A 23260-nucleotide genomic window follows, 5' to 3' on the forward strand; every position below is an offset into this window, starting at 1 on the left:
GTATTGGAGAGCCACCTTTGTCCCTCTTAGGCCTTCATTAGTAGCCCGGGTGAGACGAGCCAAAGTCTTTCTAATAAATAAAGTCAAAGTACAACAAGAATAAAAAAATTCCTGAAGGCAGGGTTGTCGTAATATCAATCAAAACCTTGCCATCCGTGATTTAACGGTTCAAAACTGTTAGCTTCCGTAACTGAAGCCACAATCTGAACACTAATTTTCACACCCATCACTGAATTGCCACCAAATACACCAAACATTGAGGCCAAACTTTTCCACAGACTACTAAATACTCTGCATAATTTAAAGGAACTGAAATACTGTCCTGAGGCTACTTAACAGAGACAAAAGATGAGAATATACCTCAAAGAGAAGCTACCTCTTTAGAAATACCCAGAGACTGAAAGAATCAAAACGGGCAGGTGCTTAGCGGCCAGTTGTTTGACATGTCTACAGTTACCTACAAAGCAAAATCTCCTAAAATTTAAAAGGAGTTTAAAATGTAAGAATGTCATAAATTAAATGCTCTGCTATGGAGATACAGCAAGAAGTACACATGGAGGTTTCTCAATTTAGCACATAAACAAAACATCTCAATAGCCTTCTGTTTGTCAAATTCATAATCTGAGAATGTGAGTAACTATATTTCTTAGATTTAATGTAGAAAACACACTCCTAGCATTTCTCCCATTACCCAAGGATCTATATACAGTGACAACTAACTCATTCTTCATTCATAAGCCAACGTGTGTTCGACACGATGTGGCTCTGAACTGAGATGTGCATGCAAATATAATTTAACTTCCCTTGAGGTGAAATCAAACACAGGTTACAGAATTTAGAGGATTGCAGAAAATCTGCAAGAAGAAAATCAGCTTGATGAACATCATCGGAAGCACGCACCGATTGTGAAATCAGCAAACAAAGAAAACGACAAAGGCCGATGAGTGACAAGAAGAAAGCAACAGCCTGTTCAGGATGTAGAGGCGACAACATCAATGCTCGTGTAGGTCTGTGTGGCGTGTTCAGTGTAGCCGGTCAACTCTTGTGTTTAGAGTTACACTGTGTGTGAACTAGTATTGCTTTGTGTGTGTGCATGTGAAAAGGATCAGAGGCCTGCTGTGAATGAGAAGTTGGCGGCTAGCTTGATTCTGCTGCGTGAGGCTCTTCTGCTGGGGCTGTCCATGGACAAGGGGGTCTTCACGTCAGGGGGCGGCAGAGGTTTGGCGACTGCAGAGTCTTCTGTGCTGCCAGGTGGATCACATGTGCTGTCACCGTCAACTGGCACCTCTGGTTCATCACTCACTGAAATCACACACACACACAGACTGAGCTTACACCTAATGAACGACAGGGAAGGTGCAAATAAAAGTGTGATGCATTCATTAAAATGTATTTTTGCTCTTCCTTGCATTGCTTAAAAAGGGACAGTTCACCACCAAATCAAAAATACAAATACTTCCTCTTACCTGTAGTGGCTAATATTTATCTAGTTTATTTTCATTTGAGCTGCTGAGTGTTGGAGATATCGTCTGTAGAGATGTCTGCCTTCTCTCCGATATAATGGAACAAGATTGCACTCAACTCTAGGTGTTCAACTGTCCCTTTACAATAGTGAAATGTTCTGCTCTTTCTCCAACATCTTTTTTGAAAACTAGACAGCACTCACAGCACATACCTGTAATGAGGCCCCATATTCCCCCAATCTGTTCGTTTGTTTAACAAAATCTTGAAATCTTACATTTTTAAAGAAGCATCTGGACCAGCATCAAATTACACAACTCACAGACAGGCTGACTGGCTCACGGCACACACAAAATGTTGGCAGAATATCACCTTTTGGGATTTTTAGCCAAACAAACAAACTGATCTTCACATCTCTATTTGTAACAAGTCTAGTCACTGAACGTGTGAATGTTGAGAAGCTGATTTCTGAAGTAAAAATGACAAACCTGCCATGTCACAGTCAAAGCAAAGGGTGACTTTAATTGCTTTTAATTTCAACTAAATTTGCAATATTACTACTAAAATAAAACATTAACTGATATTGGTTTAACTGCAATATAAAAACATTATACTTGGAACAAAGAAAAAAAAAAAATAAATAAATAAACTAACCTGTTGGTGGAGTTTTCTCCTCAAAGCGAATCAGGTCTGCCTCCTGGAGGAGAACGGGGTCAGGGTGTAGCTGAGGTGAAGGCAGGCAGGATGGCACAGGACCACACAGCAGGTCTACTGGTGATGTCAGACACAGCAGCTCTGACTCTGCAGCTACATCACCACCTGGCAGGTGAAACAACAGGATTTAGTTTAATCTATAATTTATCTGAGAGACACTGACAGAGCAGAGTTATTTTTAAAACCATGCCTCAATTGTAAGTCAAGCATTATTTTCTTCACCGATTATTTCCATCTCTGGTCAACAGTTTTTATCATTTCAGTTACTGCACTTTATAACCTCATCCACTCCATGTGGACGTCTGCATTCCCTTCTGATGTTACTGTTGACATTAGTTTTTTGGCAAGGTAAAAAATGGCATGCTCATTTTCATAGGGTTCCCTTGACATCTCACCTCAAAATATCTGAAAGAAAATGGGTTCTATGGATACCGAAGGGTTTCTCCTTTACAGGCATACTCACCCCGAAACAGTCTTGCCTAACTTTGGTATGACTGGGAAACTGAGACTCTAGTGGATTCAATGAGCCCAATTTTATTCATGTGTGATGATGTTAGCCCCCGTAACAGACATTTTATTGCAGTGAGATCATTTTTCTGAAATGGACCTTAATGTATAAAATGACCTACTGTAACCTCTAAGATAATCAGAGCCTCATGAAACTTTTCAGCCACAAAGTTAAGCCCTCAGGCGTTCAGAGTGTGTATGATTTTCATAGGTTTATTGACAATAAGGAGGTTTCTCAGCATTTTCCAGAACAAAAGTAATTGTCAAAAATTGCAGTTTTTACAGATCACAAAATCACAGCATGAATTTTTTTTATGGTGATTTTTTAAAAATCTTGGTGTCTTAATGTGATATTTTAGGGAAATTTTAACCTTTTATCAATTCTTGAGAGGTAAAAAATGCTCAAATTTAGCACCAAAGCAGTGTAACAAATGGTATCAACCCAAAAATTGCTTATGAGACATAAGTGAACAATGTGAATGGCCATCATGTACTTCCAAAATAACGTTCCAAGCCTCTTTACACTCTAAACTTTAAAGGTTTGAATAGGTGCCTAACTAAAACACAATATTTATCACAGATGTATCACTAGAAAAACTTGACACAGTGCTGAGCTGCATCTCAAATCAACCTTCAGGTTCCCAGCTTTCAGATGATGTATACCACTTCTATGTGGCATATAGTGTTACCCAGTATCTCCCATTTAAGATCCCCCTGTCCCTCCTCAGTTTACACACATACTTGTGTGGTGCATGTTACCTGGACTCTGGGTTCCAGAAGTTGCAATGCTAATGGGGCTGTCTCTCGGGCTCTCTGTGCTCTCTCCTGGCAGGGGGCTGTTGGGGATTGAAGAGCTTGCCCTTGCTAGAGGAAACAAACACACATACACACCTAAGTTATACAGCTTCCATACATTGTTGAAGGCACCACCTCATTGAATCATTTCCCAAATATTCCCAGGGAGCACCCACAGTTTAGACATCTGTCATGATCACTTTAGCCTGAGGCCATTACTTACAGTCTGTGTGTATGTCAGTGATCACAACTGATGATAAGCTTGACATTAGTACATTTAAATTTTTTTTTTATTGGTATGCCACAACCATTACCTTTCATATCGTTCTTCAAAACGATAATCCTCTTGTGACCGTGCCCTTTGATCCAGACCACCTAATGACGACACATCACAAAAACAATCACACAAAATATGCAAATGATGCACTGTTTTAATAAAGTTATGGGTTGTCTAGACCCTAGAAGACAAATTACAACAGAAAAATTGACAACGAGCTCTGGAAAGATTCAAGTATGAGATTTAAGCAACATGTACCACAGTAAATGTGTCTAGTGAAATGTATTCCTACCTGTGGGATGGCGCTGAGCAGCTCGTCAGTGCTGGTGTATCCGTAGGAACGTGGCTCAAGGCTGCAGCCTGTAAATTTGTTATAAGCCCCCTGGAACTCAGTTAGGAAGATCTGGTTGTAATGGTAGGTGTGGAGCAGGCTGCGTACGTTACGGGCAAACTGGTAAAGCCTGGTCAGCCTCACCCACTCCTCCCCACCACCACTGGCAGTGTTGCCAGCATCACTTTCTTCATGGTACAACTGTGAAAGAAGAAAGATCACACAGTCAGTTCTGCCTCTGTGTGGGAGTACAGGTAAACGATGCAATGAAAATTAAGAAAGAGGTGATGTAACTAACAGACAGGAACAAGCAGGGCTCAACAATAACGATTGCCCGATTGCCCGGGGCAAGTAAAACTCAAGGTCGGGCATGTTAACTAACAACTCACTTGCCCAATCAGGCAAGTTGCTAAAAATAGTAAAAGTTAATAACTAATTGATAAAATAAATGTATTTTAAAACGTGCTCTTCTGCTCTGATGCAGTGGTCTCTGCCTGAAGTCACAGGCACACGCTGTGTAACAATGTCCTGCCCACAGCCCCCATTGATATTATTTTGCACGACGGACGCTTCATATAATAACATAACAATGTACTATTTATGGTGTTATGTCATCGTGTCATTTCTGTCTCTACATGGTCACGCGTTAACAATTCTCCTCTGCTCTCTGTATCGCGCACGGCGGAGTTCCGCCACACACACAGGTGAGCACGCTAGAGCAGCTCGGGCCGCATTTTCCTGACCAAACCTGACCCCAAGCCCGGTGCAGTTTGTCAGCTGACAAAGTTATTGTTATGGACACTGTGTGTGTCATAGCACAAAACATCAGCATGTCATGTGACCTTTTACTTTTATTATATTCAATAAAATTGTATGTTCCTAAATCTTGAGACACCTCATATGTAAGCTAGACAGACATTTCACCTGCTCATTACTGTGCACACATGTACTGAATGTACTTAGTCCTAAAGAGCCCTTCCGGTGCCAGTAGTTACATAGAAACATCCCAGCAGGCTGTGCTTTGCAAGCATACAAAAAAAGTTTCACGCATGTGAAAATTATTTTTCATGCGTGTGCTTCACCTCCGCTGCTACAACTCCATCCTAGGGGAAACACTGCTGTGTGCGTTTTGTGCAACAGGTGGATGTGGTAGTCTACTGGTAGAGTAGAGAGAGCACTAAGTAGCGTTGAAGTAGAGTTGAGCAGGGCAGAGAGATGGAAGCAAAATATATTAAACCCGGTGTTAATACAGCAGAACTGGAGAGAGGGGGGAAAAATAAATAGAGGTGGGCATGGCTCAAGTAGGGCGCAAAATTATAGACGGAGAACGATTGACAAATTTTTCACTTTAAGCCCTGACACTGTCATTTTTGTGTAGGAATTAAGCTACAATACATGACATATATTGTTTTAATTAATAAATACAGTGTGAATAACGATTACATAACACAAAAATAACTGCAGTCTTTGTTATTTGATAGCTGCTTAAATTAAACAATTTTTATAGGGCAAGTAAAAACTGACTTCGGGCAAGTAGATCTCTGACCAACTTGCCTGACTGGGCAAGTTAAAAAAAACCTTAGCGTTGGATCCTGACAAGTCTTAGGAAGATAAAAACCAAATTTGCCACTCACCTCCACAAGGTAGGGCAGGCTCTTGAGTAACTCGCTGAGGGAGAGGAACCCATATTCACATGGGTTGAGCAGGGCTCCATGGACAGTCTGGTAATACTGGCTCAGCTCGTCCACTTTGAGACCCCTGGTGACTTGCTCCTCCTCTTGGGACATGAGCAGAGCCAGGAGCTGGGAGGTCAGTGAGCGTAAAGACTTCCTGTTGATCAGCTGCACTTCACGACCCTCTGAACCATCCACCACCTTCAAATTGGAGGAAAGAAATGTGAGATCAGTGCTATGATTAGTCACCTCCAACAGTGAAGAGAAGTATCTGTAAGTTGCTCACCAGAAGCTCATTTGCATTTCTAATGTCACCCTTATAATGCTTATGTTTTGAGGTAATCCACATATTTTTGAGAAAAAGGGTTTGTTTTACCAATTTACCTCATGATTACATGTGTGAGGTGCAGCTTAATATCACTTAGATGTAACAACTATCATCTACAGTAGTGTGCAATACCCAAAGACTTCCCTGACTTCCTTTCTGTTTTTGTCGTTTATTTCTGGAGCCCACGAGCAGCTGTGACTTTGTTAGAGTCTGGCAATTCTGTGTCACATTACGGGATAATTTAAATGCGGAGTACTTCTCTTCAATGGACATTAAATTAATGATGGACAGGCTCACTAATTAGCTACTAGGACCTGCCAAAGGAGCTGTTGTATCGAGTGGCAAAACACCACGAATATTTTGTTTGGTTGCCAGATGAGACGCATATCCACACACACACAGCAAAAAGGTGCTCATGACAACAAAAAGGATCTCAACTCCATATTTAAGATACATGTGAACAATGCTACATAAATTGATGCAGTTTCATTTATGGCATTTTGTAAACTTAGCAACGGTTTACTTAATTTGCTATACCAAATTACACTTGTTTATGTCAAACTTTTAAAGGTTCTGCACACAACATTCAGAGCATTAATATAGCAGAAAACTACAATTTGCTATGTAAAGATTAGTGGAGTAATGGCATCCTGAATAAAGAATGAAGTCGCACTACCTCTGTGTGTGTTGTAATCTGAGCACGTCCTGGTGCCATTCCCCGCAGTTAACATTGTTAGCGCTTTCAGCACTGGTGCCATTGTTTAGCACAGCTTATGGCACAGTTGGGAAATGTGTTCAAACAACTCACACGTTCTAAAGGTTGCATGGAGCCCCTTAAATTAATAGTTTTTAAATGTTCCTAACACTATGGGGTTTCTCTCATTCTCGGGTGAAAAAAAAAATTGATTTGCAGTCATTTCCTATTGTTAAGATCTACAAAGGCTATGAAGAAGCAGCCAGCAAAAGGAACAACCAAACTGAAATTTGGGGGGGGGTGTTCTTTACCTTGACAACATGGCAGAGTTTGATCAGCAGAGCCAGCAGGGAGCTGGCATCATAGTCCTGCAGGCGCAGACCATAGCCAAAGGTCTTGCTGTACTCAGTGAGCAGCTGGCTGACAGGAAGGCTGGAGTTTTTCTGAGCCCGAAGCAGCTTGACCAGCTGAGCCGCCAGAGCCTTGATACGCTCCACTTCTGTCAGGGTCAGCACTTTCTCTTCACCACACTCCAACACCTGGCAAAGGTAGCGGACAGTTTACAAATTAGTGTTCGGGCCAGGACAAAGGAAGAGGCATTTATGCTTAATTAAAGGTGGATTCTATAACCACTTTCAATTCAAGCACATGACATGATAAAGAGCCTGATCTGACCCATGAGGTATTCTGTGTGTAGGAGGAGCAGATACCATGGGAGCTGCCTAAGAATGATCAGCTATTAGCAGGGCAGTTTTAATAAGCATGTCAGTTTACAGAAGCAAAAAGAAAATGTATGACTCATACTTAATATTCATAACTGCCTTGAAATAATACCCTGATCATTGCCATCTTTTCTCTTGGCCGTACAACATGTACGGACAATCAGAGTTCCTGACTCACCATCAGTATGTTGGGGATCGCCTCGAAGAGCTCCATGAGCTTGGTGAATCCGTAGTAGCTGAGCTTGCACTGACGACCGAAGTGATGGTGGTAGGTGGGGATGAACTTACTGAAGGCCATTCGGCAGTGAGGCTGGTGACGAAGAAGGTCCACCACCTCTTTCCCAAACTGCTTAGTGCGCTCTATCTCCTCAGGCGTACGCTCTGTAGGCAAACAAGAGGAAATTCAGGGAAATATAATCAACTAAAAATTTTTTTTATCTGGATAAAAATGATTCATGCTGTATGGATTTTCACCCTTTTTCAACTTCAATATCTTTATTTATTATATATATATATATATATATATATATATATATATATATATATATATATATATATATATATATATATATATATATATATTTTTTTTTTTTTTTTTTTAAATAATTAAACAATTGCTTTGGACAAAGTAAATAGTATTGTAACCATTGTCATCACTTAAAATAGCATTTCAATTATCAGTTTCTTTGAGAATATCCCTACACACGACCTCAGTCTTTTTAATAACTGGTTTAAACTGACCTCTCTTAGGAACAGAGATGACTGTGTCTGTTTCTTGAAGTGTAATAGTGATGGTGGTGTCAGGGATCTCAGTGAGCAGGTCCATCAGTTCACATATGCCATAGTCAATTACCCGCCAATCTCTGGAGAAGCACCTGATAGACCACATGTAAAAATACATTACAAACATCCACAACACTGATGATCCAGACTCATATTTAATGCTTCTCTTCAACTCTTAATGAGAGGAATTCATAGACAAACCCACAGTAGTGTGCTAGCCTTTATCTAAATAAAATTAAAACCTCTAATAAACACAAAGGCAATGCAAAGACATAATCTAGGAATACAATGTCACTGCTGACTGACCAATGGTATGCCTGCATGAAGTCCTTGATCGCCACTTGTTTGCTGGCTTGAAATTTAAGCAGTTTGAGCAGGTCTTGAGTGAAGCGCTTCACTTGAGCACGATGAGTCAGGGTCAGTAAACGCTTGGTACCCATACCCAAGATCTGTAGGTAAAGAAAATTTAAATAGAAAACACATAATATGTAGAATACAAACAATTGAAAGTACAACATCCTCAAAATGTTCAATACCTGCAAAACATGGGGCACGGCTTCCAGAAGCTCCAGCAGCTTAGAGTAGCCATAGTCAGAGACGCGGCACTGCTTGGCAAAGTGATGGTGGTACGACGGTATGAACTTGCTCATGGGCATGATGCAAGAAGGCTGACTCTTTAACAGGTCAATAATCTCTCGGCTGAACTGGATGAGCTGTGGGTTGCCAACCGGACTCTTGCAGCGCTGAATCCATGACTCTGCATTAAAGTTTTTATTTTAATTAAAAGTCTAAAATATGTAGGTGTATCTGGCTGGTAAAGACAGCACTATGAAGGTACATAGTTGTAGGAAGCTCAAAAAATGTTTCGATTTTGAATGTTCCTACCAGAGTTTGGTGCTGGTGGCTTGTTGTGGATCCACTTAATGACTTTGAAGCCGTTCTGAGCTGTAACGATTGTGATACTGGGAACGCAGGTAATGAGGTGCTCCAGAGGAACACCACCCTCCAGTGTCTCATTGCCCAGCTGCAGAGGGCTGAATTTTGCTGCGTAACAGTCTGGAAAACTAAATAGAAAATATACAACATGGATTTCATAATGTCTGAAACATGCTTTGTTTGGTTCTGAAAAAAGAAAAAACAATTTATACAACAAATAAAGAGCTGGTTGTTACCTGAGTAATGGAAGAGTTCCCTCGTGTGACTGCAACAGACTGTGGACCTCAGAGGCTAAGGTGCTCAGAGACATCACAACAAAAGGTATTTTATAGGAATCAGGGTCAAAGTCAGCCTCACTATAAGAGGAGAGAGACAGATAAGGCACGTGATTAGTGATGGAAACAGTGGTGACAGTCAGCTGAAGCTGTAGAGTTCAGAGAACGGTGCCTCTGACAATTAAGGTAAATGATTTTATCTTTTAGACCAAGTGTGAGAGATGTACAGTACAGGCCAAAAGTTTGGACACACCTTCTCATTCAATGCGTTTTCTGTATTTTCATGACTATTTACATTGTAGATTCTCACTGAAGGCATCAAAACTATGAATGAACACATGTGGAGTTATGTACTTAACAAAAAAAGGTGAAATAACTGAAAACATGTTTTATATTCTAGTTTCTTCAAAATAGCCACCCTTTGCTCTGATTACTGCTTTGCACACTCTTGGCATTCTCTCGATGAGCTTCAAGAGGTAGTCACCTGAAATGGTTTTCCAACAGTCTTGAAGGAGTTCCCAGAGGTGTTTAGCACTTGTTGGCCCCTTTGCGTTCACTCTGCGGTCCAGCTCACCCCAAACCATCTCGATTGGGTTCAGGTCCGGTGACTGTGGAGGCCAGGTCATCTGCCGCAGCACTCCATCACTCTCCTTCTTGGTCAAATAGCCCTTACACAGCCTGGAGGTGTGTTTGGGGTCATTGTCCTGTTGAAAAATAAATGATCGTCCAACTAAACGCAAACCGGATGGGATGGCATGTCGCTGCAGGATGCTGTGGTAGCCATGCTGGTTCAGTGTGCCTTCAATTTTGAATAAATCCCCAACAGTGTCACCAGCAAAACACCCCCACACCATCACACCTCCTCCTCCATGCTTCACAGTGGGAACCAGGCATGTGGAATCCATCCGTTCACCTTTTCTGCGTCTCACAAAGACACGGCGGTTGGAACCAAAGATCTCAAATTTGAACTCATCAGACCAAAGCACAGATTTCCACTGGTCTAATGTCCATTCCTTGTGTTTCTTGGCCCAAACAAATCTCTTCTGCTTGTTGCCTCTCCTTAGCAGTGGTTTCCTAGCAGCTATTTGACCATGAAGGCCTGATTCACGCAGTCTCCTCTTAACAGTTGTTCTAGAGATGGGTCTGCTGCTAGAACTCTGTGTGGCATTCATCTGGTCTCTGATCTGAGCTGCTGTTAACTTGCGATTTCTGAGGCTGGTGACTCGGATGAACTTATCCTCAGAAGCAGAGGTGACTCTTGGTCTTCCTTTCCTTGGTCGGTCCTCATGTGTGCCAGTTTCGTTGTAGCGCTTGATGGTTTTTGCGACTCCACTTGGGGACACATTTAAAGTTTTTGCAATTTTCCGGACTGACTGACCTTCATTTCTTAAAGTAATGATGGCCACTCGTTTTTCTTTAGTTAGCTGATTGGTTCTTGCCATAATATGAATTTTAACAGTTGTCCAATAGGGCTGTCGGCTGTGTATTAACCTGACTTCTGCACAACACAACTGATGGTCCCAACCCCATTGATAAAGCAAGAAATTCCACTAATTAACCCTGATAAGGCACACCTGTGAAGTGGAAACCATTTCAGGTGACTACCTCTTGAAGCTCATTGAGAGAATGCCAAGAGTGTGCAAAGCAGTAATCAGAGCAAAGGGTGGCTATTTTGAAGAAACTAGAATATAAAACATGTTTTCAGTTATTTCACCTTTTTTTGTTAAGTACATAACTCCACATGTGTTCATTCATAGTTTTGATGCCTTCAGTGAGAATCTACAATGTAAATAGTCATGAAAATAAAGAAAACGCATTGAATGAGAAGGTGTGTCCAAACTTTTGGCCTGTACTGTATATGACGGGTCAAGATGCTTCTAAGGGGAGACAAAGTGGCTAACACATTAAACTGGGCAATTAGAAGGCTTAAGTAAATAATCTTTAAAAAAATATTATTGGATTTAACATCAACAAAACAAATTTCCTTTTTTTCATTTTCATTTGTCCTGCCCCTCCTCCACAGTGATTGCCTGGGTGGGTAAAAAGTGACAGTGACAAGCGCAGTGTTCTAACCTCATACAGTCGGGGGGGAGCTGTTGCTGCACTCATTCATATAGTTTTATGGTTTTCCATTTAGTTTTATGACATCTTTGTGAAATAAGCATTTAATAAGACTGTTACGTATACTATGTGCATTCATAAAAACCTGAAGTCCCGCTGTGCGTAGTGTTCTCTGCAGACAGGTTCATGGTACTCCAGCTCCTCAAACACCACAGGGCTGCCACTAGCAGAGGAGGAGCCCTCCTGGGAGTGGGACGATCCCAGTGGACTCTGGCGGATTTGGCTGCTGGGCAGAAGGCACACAAGCCTCGAGCCTCCCTGATCCCGCACTGCCACCACCTCTGGCAGCCTGTACAGATCCCCAACCACAAGCTTTCGGGAATATCTGGAGAGTGGAAGAAAGAATATGAAGTTTAGCAGCAAAAACTACTTTGAAATGCAAATATCTTTTTGGAACGTCTATAATCCAAGTACAAAACATGTAGGAGTAAAGAGAATGAGTTGAGACAAAGCTACTGACTTTTTCTCATAGATCTCTGTAAACTTGAAGAGGGGAAGGCAATTGGCAGGTGCATCCTGAAGAATGCTGATGATGTCCGTGCTGTATAACGAAAAAGCTGATTTACCACCACAATCCAAACCAAAACAGTTTAAGAAAAAATGCACAACTTAAATATGCTTGACTGTACCTCAGCATAGCAAGGGATTTGTTGTTGACACCAGTGATCAGAGACACCTGAATGCGTTTGCCTCCAATCTTATAACGGTGCAAACCACTGACAGCACTAATGGCCTGCTGCAGGGACAACATCTGGACCGTGGCCTTCAGCTGATAGTCGGTGTGGGGGCTCAGCTCCACAGCTTTCACCTTGACACAACAAGTCACACCACAAGGAGATGTTTTCAGGCGCAAATCTCTTTTTAAGATGACAATCTACAAGCAAACATTAAATCTTAAGAGACTTGATTATTTTGGATGTTAAGAGGATACAGGCAAATTTGATTTGAGGCGAATTTGAGGTAGGCCTTACCCGCCCATAACGAGAGAAGGTGTCATGCAGTGTCTGTTGTAGATCCTTGCGGGACATTCTGTAGTCCAGATTGGCCACCTGGACCTCTGCTCCATCTGAGAAAGGCTCAGAAGGACCTTCAGGGCACGGGCTACGAGGGGCAGCCAAGAGGGGTGAAGACCGGCTGGACAGGCAGGGCGACGCACTCCTTTTGTGAGACATAACGAGGGAGATAATTTTGAGTTAATCACTAATATTACATTTAATATTATAAAGGTATTAAGAATTTGTATGTAGCATTAGCAGTATGCTGCATCAATACTTGAGGTTAACTGAATCAAATATGACTGATCTAAACCCACCTGGATGACCAGGAGCCCTGGGACAGGATGAGGGGACTGAAGCTCCTGTGCAGGTTCAACTTGCTGAAGGCTGAGGGTGTGCTAATCTGGAACTCCGAGTTCCTGTCCCCTTGTTCTACAGGGGATTCAGTAACACTGCGAGGATATGAGCCCTCTCTTCTACATGAAAAGATGAAACAAGAGGGGACGCATGAAAGGGTAACATCCTTCACTGTGCAAAATGCTTTCTTTTTCTGTTGCTGCTGTTATCAAATGTCATTCCTCTTAATGAAGAATTCCCTTTCCCAATGTGTACCTCCTCCTGTGCATAGATTCTCCTATGAAGCCAGGTTTGGACAGCTGCTCCAGGGCTCCTGTCTCACCGTTACTGTGGGGGGAAGAGGAAGCAGCACGTCCTTTCTCCAGCTGCTGGAAGCCCATTCTGGGCTTGCCCTCAAAACTACCCAGCTCCTGGATCAGACAGAGGCAGCAGATGTCAGAACTGTTGATGACTGGCTGGATGTTGTTGATGCGTTTGTGTGTGCGCGTGCATGTATGTTGAGCTCAATGGAAAAGGTTGTGGAATGGCATAAAGTGCTGTTCTGAGTTTTTACTAGGGATGTGCATTTTAAAGTCCACTAGCTGACTTTAAAACACAGATGTCAACACCTGCTGAATATTAAGAGTTTATTTTGTGCATCTTAGTTCTGTGGAGACAGCTTTACAACAGACAGATAACAGTCACTTGTCATGTTGTAATAAACACACACAGCTGATGATACAGCCACAAGAGTCCTACAATGAAATTTCACTGCAGTATTCCCACAGAGATGCTTTTGTTTTGTCATCTGGACCTCAATCTGTAATTACCTCTGTATTTTAAGTACTTTGTTGTCCTTAAATTCTGGTAGTGAATGGGACTAATATTGGACAAACTCCAAATTGAAATGTCTCTTTTCTGTCCAACTGCAGACAAAAGTTAAAAAGCCCATCCCTAGTTTTGGTCCATCTCTACAGCAATCCATTCATGGGTCATTTTTTGCTAATCTTCCCCACTGGTCTGTTTGATTCAATCAAGAAGAAAAAAACAAGCCAGGCATTCCAGCAGAGGTCAGAGTTATCAGAGTGGAAAACTGCATTGCCAAAAACATTTAATAGAGGCCTAAAGCAGACTCTGGACACACAGAAACCGGTTACTCACATGAAGCAGTATATCACAACTGATGTACTGGACTGAACAGTCAGGAAAAGGCTCAAAAGCTATAAGCTAATTCATGCATTAGTATGATGAATAACCAACAAACATGCAGGACGACAGGGGTTACATGACGCACTAATGACAGCGAATACATGCTAGCACAGGCACACAAATGAAGCTTTGCAAGCAGATATTAGCGGTTAGTTAAAGCAGCAATTAAAAGGGACACTAGGGGGATGATTTACAAGCAGCCCAGACAAAGATAGAGGGCAACGGAGGTTAAGGGGAAGCAGGCACTGACGAGTCTGCTGACCTGATGGGGCTTGGCTGGAGCACCACCGGGAGGCCCACTGCACCCCCTCCTGGGGCTGTAGGGCCTTTCAGGCACTGGGCCAGGGGCGTAGCATGGGCGGGTTGCTCGCCGTGGCCTCCTGGGTGACCTTGGCTTCTCCAGGGGCAGAAAGGAGAAGGAGGATATAGATGGGGGAGGGCCAAACATTGAATCCTGGCTTTGATAGGTGTGGGACAGAGGCTGAGGCAAGTGATGAGGCTGAGACTGAAGCTCAGGCTCAGGACTGGCATCGTCTCTGGGCCGTGGGGAGAAGGAGAGGCTGATTCGGTGGCCAAACACATCCTCATTCTCCATTCGCTTGCGGGCACGCGCAGCTGCCTCAGGGTTGCCAAAACGGAGGACTGCTGTGCCTTGGGACATGCCCAGCACCTTGCCACCGCAGTTGTCTGACAGGCGGCGGAGCCTGAGCTTCACAGCGTTCCGCAGATTCTTGTCACAGTTGACAGGGAGGTTGTGCACATAGAGGAGGTTGAAACTGGGCTGAGGGAGGGGAGGAAGAGACAGCGTGCCTGTCTGTTTTGTATATTTTACACTTTACAAAATTAAAGCAGTAGTCTTCCTAAATAATTGATAATTGTGAAGATGATCAAATTCACAACCAACTGCGTCTCTGCACTCTTAGTAAGTCCACACTTAAATTAAAATCCTCCTTGGCTACTTTTGCCGGCACCTACTTACCTTATTTAATACAGAGTAGATTAAGTATTTTGTAAATCCTAATGCAGCATTTGTGAGGCCTACCTGTGCTTTGACAAGCATACGTGGTGGCAGATCAGCTGTGATCTCCTGGAAGGCCACGTGGCAGTTGGCATGCTGCAGTAGGGCTGAAGACGTATGGTTGCCATGGACCAGGATTACCTGGAAACCATGACGATGACGCAGGTCACTCAGCTCACTTGCAAAGTTCACATCCGCTATTGAAATTAAAAGATAACGTGTTATCACAAAACCTCTTGTGGTACCAAGGCTATATTTGATTACAGTGAATCTGGGATAAACTCACAAGATACTAGTACAACAGTTGCAGGAGCAGTGTGGGTCTCAGCAAAGCGTCGTAGGCTCTGGCGAAGCTTATCATCAGCAGCATTCTTGGCTGTGGCGTTGATATGTGCAACAGTAACCTGATGGAGCAGAATTATACATGGTTTCATACACTTTCCACGTTGTTAAATTTTCTATATCTAAGAAAAATAATATTCTTAGCTATGCTTTCGTTAGTTTACATCACGTGAAAATAAGAATCAAACAACAAACACTGGCTCTACATAGGGCCATTTGCGATTTTGCGTGGCCACCATGTTTCTCCCAAACGCTTGGCAAATGGATGAAGTTTCAGTTCTGCAACCTCACTGCTAGAGACAAGGCCCCCATGAAGTGCATTGTGCTTTGAAGGTAATTTTTGTGGTGGCCAAACATTACAACTTCAGAGTTAGTCACATGATACATTTTTTGAGCTTCATAACAGCTGCAAAATGACTCATTTCACTATCAGTATTTGATCCACTGGATCAGATAACATTTGGAAAGTCTAGAAGAGCTGCATGATTAAATCATTTTTAACCCCATTCAAATTAGTGGAGCACTAAACCAGAAATGGCCAGTTTGGGCCCAGTAACACTGAAGCAGTGCCGATCATATGGGCAATCTTATATATTAACTTTTTTGACTTCATGCACCACTTAGCAACTTTCATACGAATGAACGGTCCTGCCTTCAATGCTGTATCTAGGTCTTTTCATACATTCATGCAAAATACCACTAAATCCTTCACAATAGAACTTTAATGACAACGCCAGGGGTTATTTCACTGTATTTTTAGTGTTAAATAAATCTGAATAGTATGAGGATGCCTCATGTCAGCTTAGTCCATCATTCAAGGTAAATAAGCTCTAACTTCATGGTAAATTTACTCATTTTATCTCAACAGGATCAACTCTATCATCAAACTGTAGGTCAATGGTATTCATTCAGGGTATAAATGGCTCTTTTACAATAGTGCAACCATAAAGAATATTAGGAATTTTGCTGGTACCTGGCAGTTGTTGAGTTCTTGGATGACGGCTTTACTCTCCTTGCTGATATCACAGACGCAAATGAATTCTGCCTCACGGTGGCCCTGAAAGAAACGGTTTCGAATCCGCTGGACTACTGCTCCAGCAGAGCGTCCACTGGGCACACTGCAGTTCTCAATGTCCCAGAAGACGCCCACTGGAGGGATGTTCTCAGGACCACCGTTCTCTGGAGAACCTGGCAGACAGTTGGCAAATGGTCATTCTACAAGCACGCTCTCAGCTTTAAAGCAGCTTAAACTTAATAGGGTTATTTTATTGTTGTTGCATTTAGTTTGGGTGGAAGAACATTTCATAACTACTTCACTCAAACAATCCAAAGAGTTAGCCATTTCAAACAGTCCCAATCTGACAGACCCAATCTGACATAAAATTACAATAAACAATAAATATGTAGGAATTAAATTATATTGTAGAGTCCACTAACCATACTTCTGGCCAGTCTTGCCAAGGCTGGCCGATGGCATGAGCATCATGCCATCAGAGGAGGTGCCACAGCCATTACAAATGGGGATAGAGATAGGAGCAGTCTGGGGAAGAGGAACATTGGGCCACACCTTGTCTGACTCTGACGTCAGACCATTCACAGGCTGCAAATAGGTACAAATCAATGCAACTGTGAGTGAAATCCAAAATCAAACAGACATTAACAGCAAGCAATACCACACCACATGCATTTTAAATCAACATAATAACAAAACCTCGTAGTCTAATAGAATTAAGTTACCTACAGTTATCTGTAGGGCACACAAACACAAAAGAAATGCCACAGTGACTGAAGTAAACTCCACCAACCTTCAACAAGCACTCCTGGCAGAAGTGCGCCCCCTTCACACAAACTGTGCGTTCTACATTTAGGTGCATAGGATTAGAGCAGAAGTGTGCTGAGGTGGTTGTAGTAGTGATGGTGGTGGTGGTTGGGTGATCACCAAGCGTGCCTCTCTGGGATCTTCTGGCTGACGGGCAGCAGTTCACACCACAGGTGTAGTAGCCAGAAGAGGCCAGGCAAGAGCCATGCAAGGGAGCGGGTAGAGAGGAAACACAGGGGACAGAGGAAGCCAGAGGTGCTGAGGAGGGAAACAGGCTGGGTTGGCTGCATGAGAGAGGTACAGCTGGGTAGGTTTGGAGGAGCCCTGAGCAGCAGGAGAGGTAGGGGTGTGATGAAACAGGCTGAGAGGTAGCGACAGAAGAGGACAGCTGAGGTTTGTAACCAAGAGTGGGCAAAGAATCAAAAACTTCACCTCCACTCCCACAGCTTGTGTGATGTTTATACTGATGAACAGATGAGGCTACAGAGCAAGGGCCGGACCTGCTAATACTGCTGCTGCTGATGGGTGCTCCCAGAGAGCCTGGGGCCATATAGAGCGAGACAACACCAGTGACGCTGCTACTGCTACCAACAACACTTCCGCCACCCAATAACCCATAGCCATCTGTGCTGCAAAAGTCACAGTGCGTGTATATGCTTACTTTGGGGCTAGCCCCCTCTTGTTGCTGCTGTGGTGGTGGCTGTTGTTGGAGGGAGTCTTGTGTAAGATGAGGAGGAGGCAAGCAGGGAGGAGGCATAGGGAGAGGGGCCAGAGAGAAGGGCTGGGATGATTGGGAAGAGGAAGTATGGTGCAGAGGAGGAGGAGGAGGAGGAGGAGGAGGGACATCTTTCAGTTCCAGCACGGCCTTTCTGCTGTCCATGTAATTGTTCTGGAACATAGGAAGACCAGCAGATTATTTCACATTAAAACTGTAGTTGGTAACTTTTGTTTTGTCATGATTGCTGAAACTGTCACCTATCAAATATGAATAATAATTCTGTTACAGCATTGCTTAAACATAATTTAAGTGTAACGTTTAGCTATAAATTAAGAAAATTTGTGGCCCGGCCGCGATGAAAAGAAACTCAGCACTGGCCACAAGCTGGAACAATCCTCATTATACAGCTAAACAGTGCACTAAAATATATTTCTGAAAACATCTGAGGCGATAAATAGGCAATGCAGTAACAGAATCTTTATTCAACTTTGATCAGAGCTGCCTAGTTTAGCAGTTTGACTATAGTTCACAAGCAGTGATTGACATGATTGACAGCTGCATTAGAGACTCCTCAGCTCTGACTGGTTGTTTTCAATCAGCTGCACCATTACCAGGCTAGCGCACACCTGCTATGTGCCGAGTAGGTGGAGTCTGCACGCCATTTGACGAGTACAGGTAGCTGGCAGATGTGCTAGATCCGCTGCTTAATTTGAGTGGCAAGAGCAGCGTATACGTCACCACGACCACATAACCCACACAAACAAGTCAAGGGAGATTGATAAATCAGAACTGATGAATGTAATTCAGGCACACGTGAAATCATATTGTGAACAATACTGTCCATATAGACTATCATTTGTCAGCTGGGAAAGCCACCATGGCTTTTGCAACGTAGGCTGACACTGATTATTGTTTTGTCAGCCGATTACGTGGTTGCTCCGGCTGGCTGACAGATTACACTCAATTTAAACTGCTATCCTGGCCCTCTCCGTTACGTGGTTAGCGGTGCATTGGTGCACTGAAATGGAGCAGACCCAGTATATGCCATTAGAAGCATGAGGAGAAATATATAACTATATAACTATAATTTCAGGTAACAATGTTCCATGGGTTGGTCACTTGCTCAATTTTTAGGCAAATACAACATTACATCTACATAACCTGAATGGGTGTCCAATGGTAATAACAGTACCCTCAAAGCAGGAGATAACTGCATTGGCTTGTGTGGCTAGATCCAACTAGAAAAAAAGTAGTGTACCATCCCTGCCAAAACTTGAAGGCTGTGAAAAGCTGAATTTAAGGTCTACCATGCATTAACAATCAAACCTACTGCTGTTTCTTTATCAGCTGACAGAGATTCTGCATCAGATCTGCGGCCTAACGTGCCACCTGCACTCCATTTAACAATTTTATTGTGCATGTGATGAGTGCACAAAGCACAATTTTTAAAGACTGCCTGCTTACAATCATCATAACTCCTGTGCGAAGTACAAATCATGGAAGTTCAGAATTTTCCTTATCCCTACATTCCTGTTACTTCCAGTCAGAAACAGTGTCATCTGATGCAAAAGTATAAAGACGTTTTTCAATGCTTTGTCACTGGTTGAGTCACAAATGTTTCAAGAGAGTTGCAATACATGCTAACATAACATATAGATGGTAAATATGAGATATATACCATAGGATTGTTGCCCTATATCAGATTTCTGATCATGGGCCTAAATCATTGTCTTTTGAATCAGGAGTTCACAACGCTGATTGATTTAATTTCCTCTATCTCCCCTAACCTATGTGAGATACCTGGACTGTTCACAGCTGAAAACCTACTTCTTTATCTGTGTGATGAGGGGAGGTTGTCTCATTGGTGGGGAAGCAGTCTTTGAGTTTCCATAGCAGGGTTGAGGCCTCTGTTTTGGGGTGACTGAGCCATGGGAAGGGTTTAGAGCTGGATATGGATCTCTCCTTTCCCAGTCCTTCCATCATACAACCCGGAGAGGTCTTTCACCATACTTTCATCTCTCTTCTCTCTCATGCTTTCCTGTGAAGAAGAAACGAAAGTGTGCACTAAGTTAGTCGGATGCGGTTACATCACCTCTCAGTGACCCGGTGCGTCGGTGTGTCTTGTTGACAATAAGTAAGACACTAAAACCTCTGTTAAGTCCTCATTTATGGCAGCATAGGTGCGTTTGAATCAACTTAGCTCCGTTACGACAGTTTAAGTTGACAAAGGAGGCATGTCTGTGTACACAACCTGTACACACTTGGCAAGTTTTGACCGTTTATCTGAAGCTAACTATCGCCACAGCTGCGTGTCACCACAGCGAGTCCTGTAATGTTAACCCAACCGACGTTAAATTAGCTACAAGCTAACGCTACCTCACGTTAATACCGTTTCTCCGAGTACACTAACCGTTGTTTGTGGCGGAATTGGCTACGTAGCTAGCTAGCCTGCTAACTACTTGAAATGGGCTAATTTAAAGTGAAATGTTTGAGCTAGCGTCGGACTGAAGCTAACAACAGGCACCGTTTATTAGCTTACACCACACAGCTGCTCCCCCCACACGCTGCCGTCCATTGTCTTCACGGTACAAACCAACATTGTTTGGTGAATTAATGGCGACAATTTTCCTAAATAGTTTGTAAGCTAGCGTTACCTGAGAAGGTCTCGTCTTTCACATCTTCCTCAAAGAACCGTTCCCCCTGTCTCCCTGGAAACCCCGCACCTTTTTGTAACCTACTTTTGCCAGAAAGCACGCACAGTTGTCGCAAATGTTGTTGTTATGTCTGGTGGTTAATAAATGTGATAATACTCCAGAGCTGGCACGTTACACGTTACAATTAGTTACATTAAAAAAATAAAATAAATGATGACAATAATAATAATAATAATAATAATGATGATGATGATGATGTAGTATAGTCCTAATTGCAATGTAAGAACGAACCTAAAAAAAATTAATACATTTTGAAATCATTTTGGGTGCATACATTTGGTCCACTAAATTAGCATATACAGTATCAGTATTATCGCTAAATGTCATAATGTTCTGCATTTGTTAAGTATAAATAAATAAAGTCAATCACAGTTGTAAAAAGTAGAAGGCCTTTAAAGTTATCATTTGTTTCTATTAGTCCCCAAGTCAATAGTCTTTACTTTCTCTGAACTGGAGGTTATGCCATTCCTTAAGTGATTTTAGTAGTATCAATATTTATTCATTTGGATTCCCAATAGTCACTGCCAAGGTAACAATTACTCTTCCAGTAGTATATAGGCTACATTAGTAACATTCATCTAAGTTTTGATTAACTGCTTAATTAAAATGCTTGATACCAATAATATAATAGTAGCTATATTATATTTATAGATTTTATAGCTTATATAGAAAAAACATAGAAAACCATGACGCAGATAGGTCTGCCTTTTTTGAGGACATATATAGCAAATGGCACCATTTTTATATTAATAATATTCATTTTTTATCATCTATCTTTGAACACAGGTATATTTCCAAGGTGGCAATCTGGATCACCTGCTCTCTACGGGCCCCTCCACCCCAGGGGCCTCAGTGAAAGTGCACTGCCTGCGCTGTCTATGTTTACACCCCATCAGAAGCTCAACCAGAAATTGTACGTCTACAACAAGATCAGAGCATATCTCACTCCTGCTGTCTCAGACACACACCTACATGCAATCATTGTCTCGACAACATCCTACTGTCTCCCCATATGGTCCCTCACCACAAAGGAAACCACTGAACCAATAGCAAGACTATACAACAGAGCTTACAAGATCCATGGTAACCTCCCTCTTTGGACACTACACTCTCACACTCTAATATAACAGTAGGCTAACCTTACTCTAAAGGGAGACATTTTGCATCCCTTATGCTTAAAGTACTAATTATGCAGATAATGTAGTTAGTAATTTCCTGGAGTCCACATAATTAATCATTACTTCATGGTATAAAATGAATTTGTAAAAAAAAATCCAAGTCAAAATGAAACTAATTTAAATCAACAATTAACCTACTAATGGTAATAATTACAACAATGACAGCTAGTACCATATCTAAATAGTCTATAAAACATTTGTTCAGCTCATAAATAATAGTACTACTAAAACAGCATATGGAGAAAGAGTTCAGAGGGAAGCTGGCTAAATTCAACTGCAAGAACAAGGTGGAGCAGAAATTAACTTCTGGAAATGTGAGGGAGGCATGGTAGGGTCTAAACATCATGATAGGCAGAGTCCTAGAGGCGAGACACCACCTCCTTCACAGAGCAGCTCAACAGTTTCTTCATCCGGTTCAACAGCTCCAGCACATCCATCATTTGGCCCTGCCCAACCCCCAGCTCCCCCACAGAGCTCTTACTATTGATGAACAGCTTGTGACCTCCATCCTGCACGGAGTCAACTCACACAAGGCCTCTGGCCCTGAAAGGCTTAGAGGCAGGGTGCTTCTGCGCCACTCAGCTAAGAGGGGTTCTCACAAGACTGTTCCAGCAGCTTCTGGATTCTGGCGGTGTCCCCAGCATGTGGAAGGAGTCCACCATAATCCCAATCCCCAAACAGACACATGCCAAGGACATGAAGGGCTACAGACCAGTCGCACTGACATCTGTGTCATGTAAATGTATGGAGAAAGCAGTGTGTGATCTCTTATCACACACGCTAGTAGACAAATTGGATCCACTCCAGTTTGCCCTGTAATGCAAAACACGGGGTGGAGGATGCAAGTCTCACAATTTTAGACACTGTCACCAAACACCTGGACTCTGCACACTCTACATTAGGATTTTATTTATGGACTTCTCTTCTGCTTTTAACACTGAACACACAAACACCCTGCTGTAGCACGTTTTGGGCCTTCAGATCCACTTGACGCTGATTTTATGGATAAAGACTTTTTTGCAGGACAGACCACAACAGGTGTTTTTAAATGGTTTATTTTAAGTATGCAGATGACATGGGCCTAGTGGCTCACCTGACTGACAACAATGCTTTGTACCAGTACCAGCAGGCACTCAACAACCTGCTCCAAACATTTAGTGAAAACTCACTTGAGCTCAACATCACAAAGACCAAAGAGCTGTGCTGTAGCACAGAGAAATCACCATTTATCTATCTATCTATAAGGCGAGAAAATAAATTGATAGTGTGAAAGTGTAAAATGAAGTGTCAATATATGTGGAGAGTAACATTTCC

The 23260-nt window shown here is 42.4% G+C and overlaps 1 protein-coding gene across 1 annotated transcript; it reads right to left on the minus strand.

Annotated features, from left to right (window-relative positions):
* Positions 1 to 968: 968 nt before the first annotated feature.
* marf1 (meiosis regulator and mRNA stability factor 1) lies at positions 969 to 20843 on the minus strand. The gene is made up of 27 exons (XM_033623796.2): positions 20709 to 20843; positions 19882 to 20092; positions 17323 to 18225; positions 16955 to 17117; positions 16491 to 16705; positions 15462 to 15579; positions 15200 to 15372; positions 14420 to 14938; positions 13225 to 13379; positions 12930 to 13088; positions 12589 to 12775; positions 12247 to 12425; positions 12078 to 12158; positions 11703 to 11942; positions 9458 to 9577; positions 9171 to 9349; positions 8822 to 9042; positions 8592 to 8734; positions 8244 to 8377; positions 7681 to 7883; positions 7092 to 7319; positions 5720 to 5959; positions 4047 to 4286; positions 3792 to 3852; positions 3442 to 3546; positions 2116 to 2280; positions 969 to 1302 (listed from the first exon to the last, which is right to left on the minus strand). Exons 2-27 carry the CDS (start codon positions 20035 to 20037, stop codon positions 1106 to 1108), a joined length of 5484 nt encoding a protein of 1827 aa, XP_033479687.1. The 5' UTR covers positions 20038 to 20092; positions 20709 to 20843; the 3' UTR covers positions 969 to 1105.
* Positions 20844 to 23260: the final 2417 nt, after the last annotated feature.

This window comes from Epinephelus lanceolatus, chromosome 3, assembly GCF_041903045.1.
Source record: "Epinephelus lanceolatus isolate andai-2023 chromosome 3, ASM4190304v1, whole genome shotgun sequence".
In the NCBI taxonomy this organism is placed as follows: Eukaryota; Metazoa; Chordata; class Actinopteri; order Perciformes; family Serranidae; genus Epinephelus; species Epinephelus lanceolatus.

What these genes read in the sequence shown, in the direction of transcription:
- marf1 (XM_033623796.2), bottom strand. Translation starts at nt 20,037, where the DNA reads ATGATGGAAGGACTGGGAAAGGAGAGATCCATATCCAGCTCTAAACCC. An exon ending in AAATCCCTTGCTATGCTGAG is followed by an intron (nt 12,159 to 12,246) that starts GTACAGTCAAGC and finishes TTCGTTATACAG; the next exon opens with CACGGACATCATCAGCATTC. An exon ending in GGAACTCTTCCATTACTCAG is followed by an intron (nt 9,350 to 9,457) that starts GTAACAACCAGC and finishes TTTTCTATTTAG; the next exon opens with TTTTCCAGACTGTTACGCAG.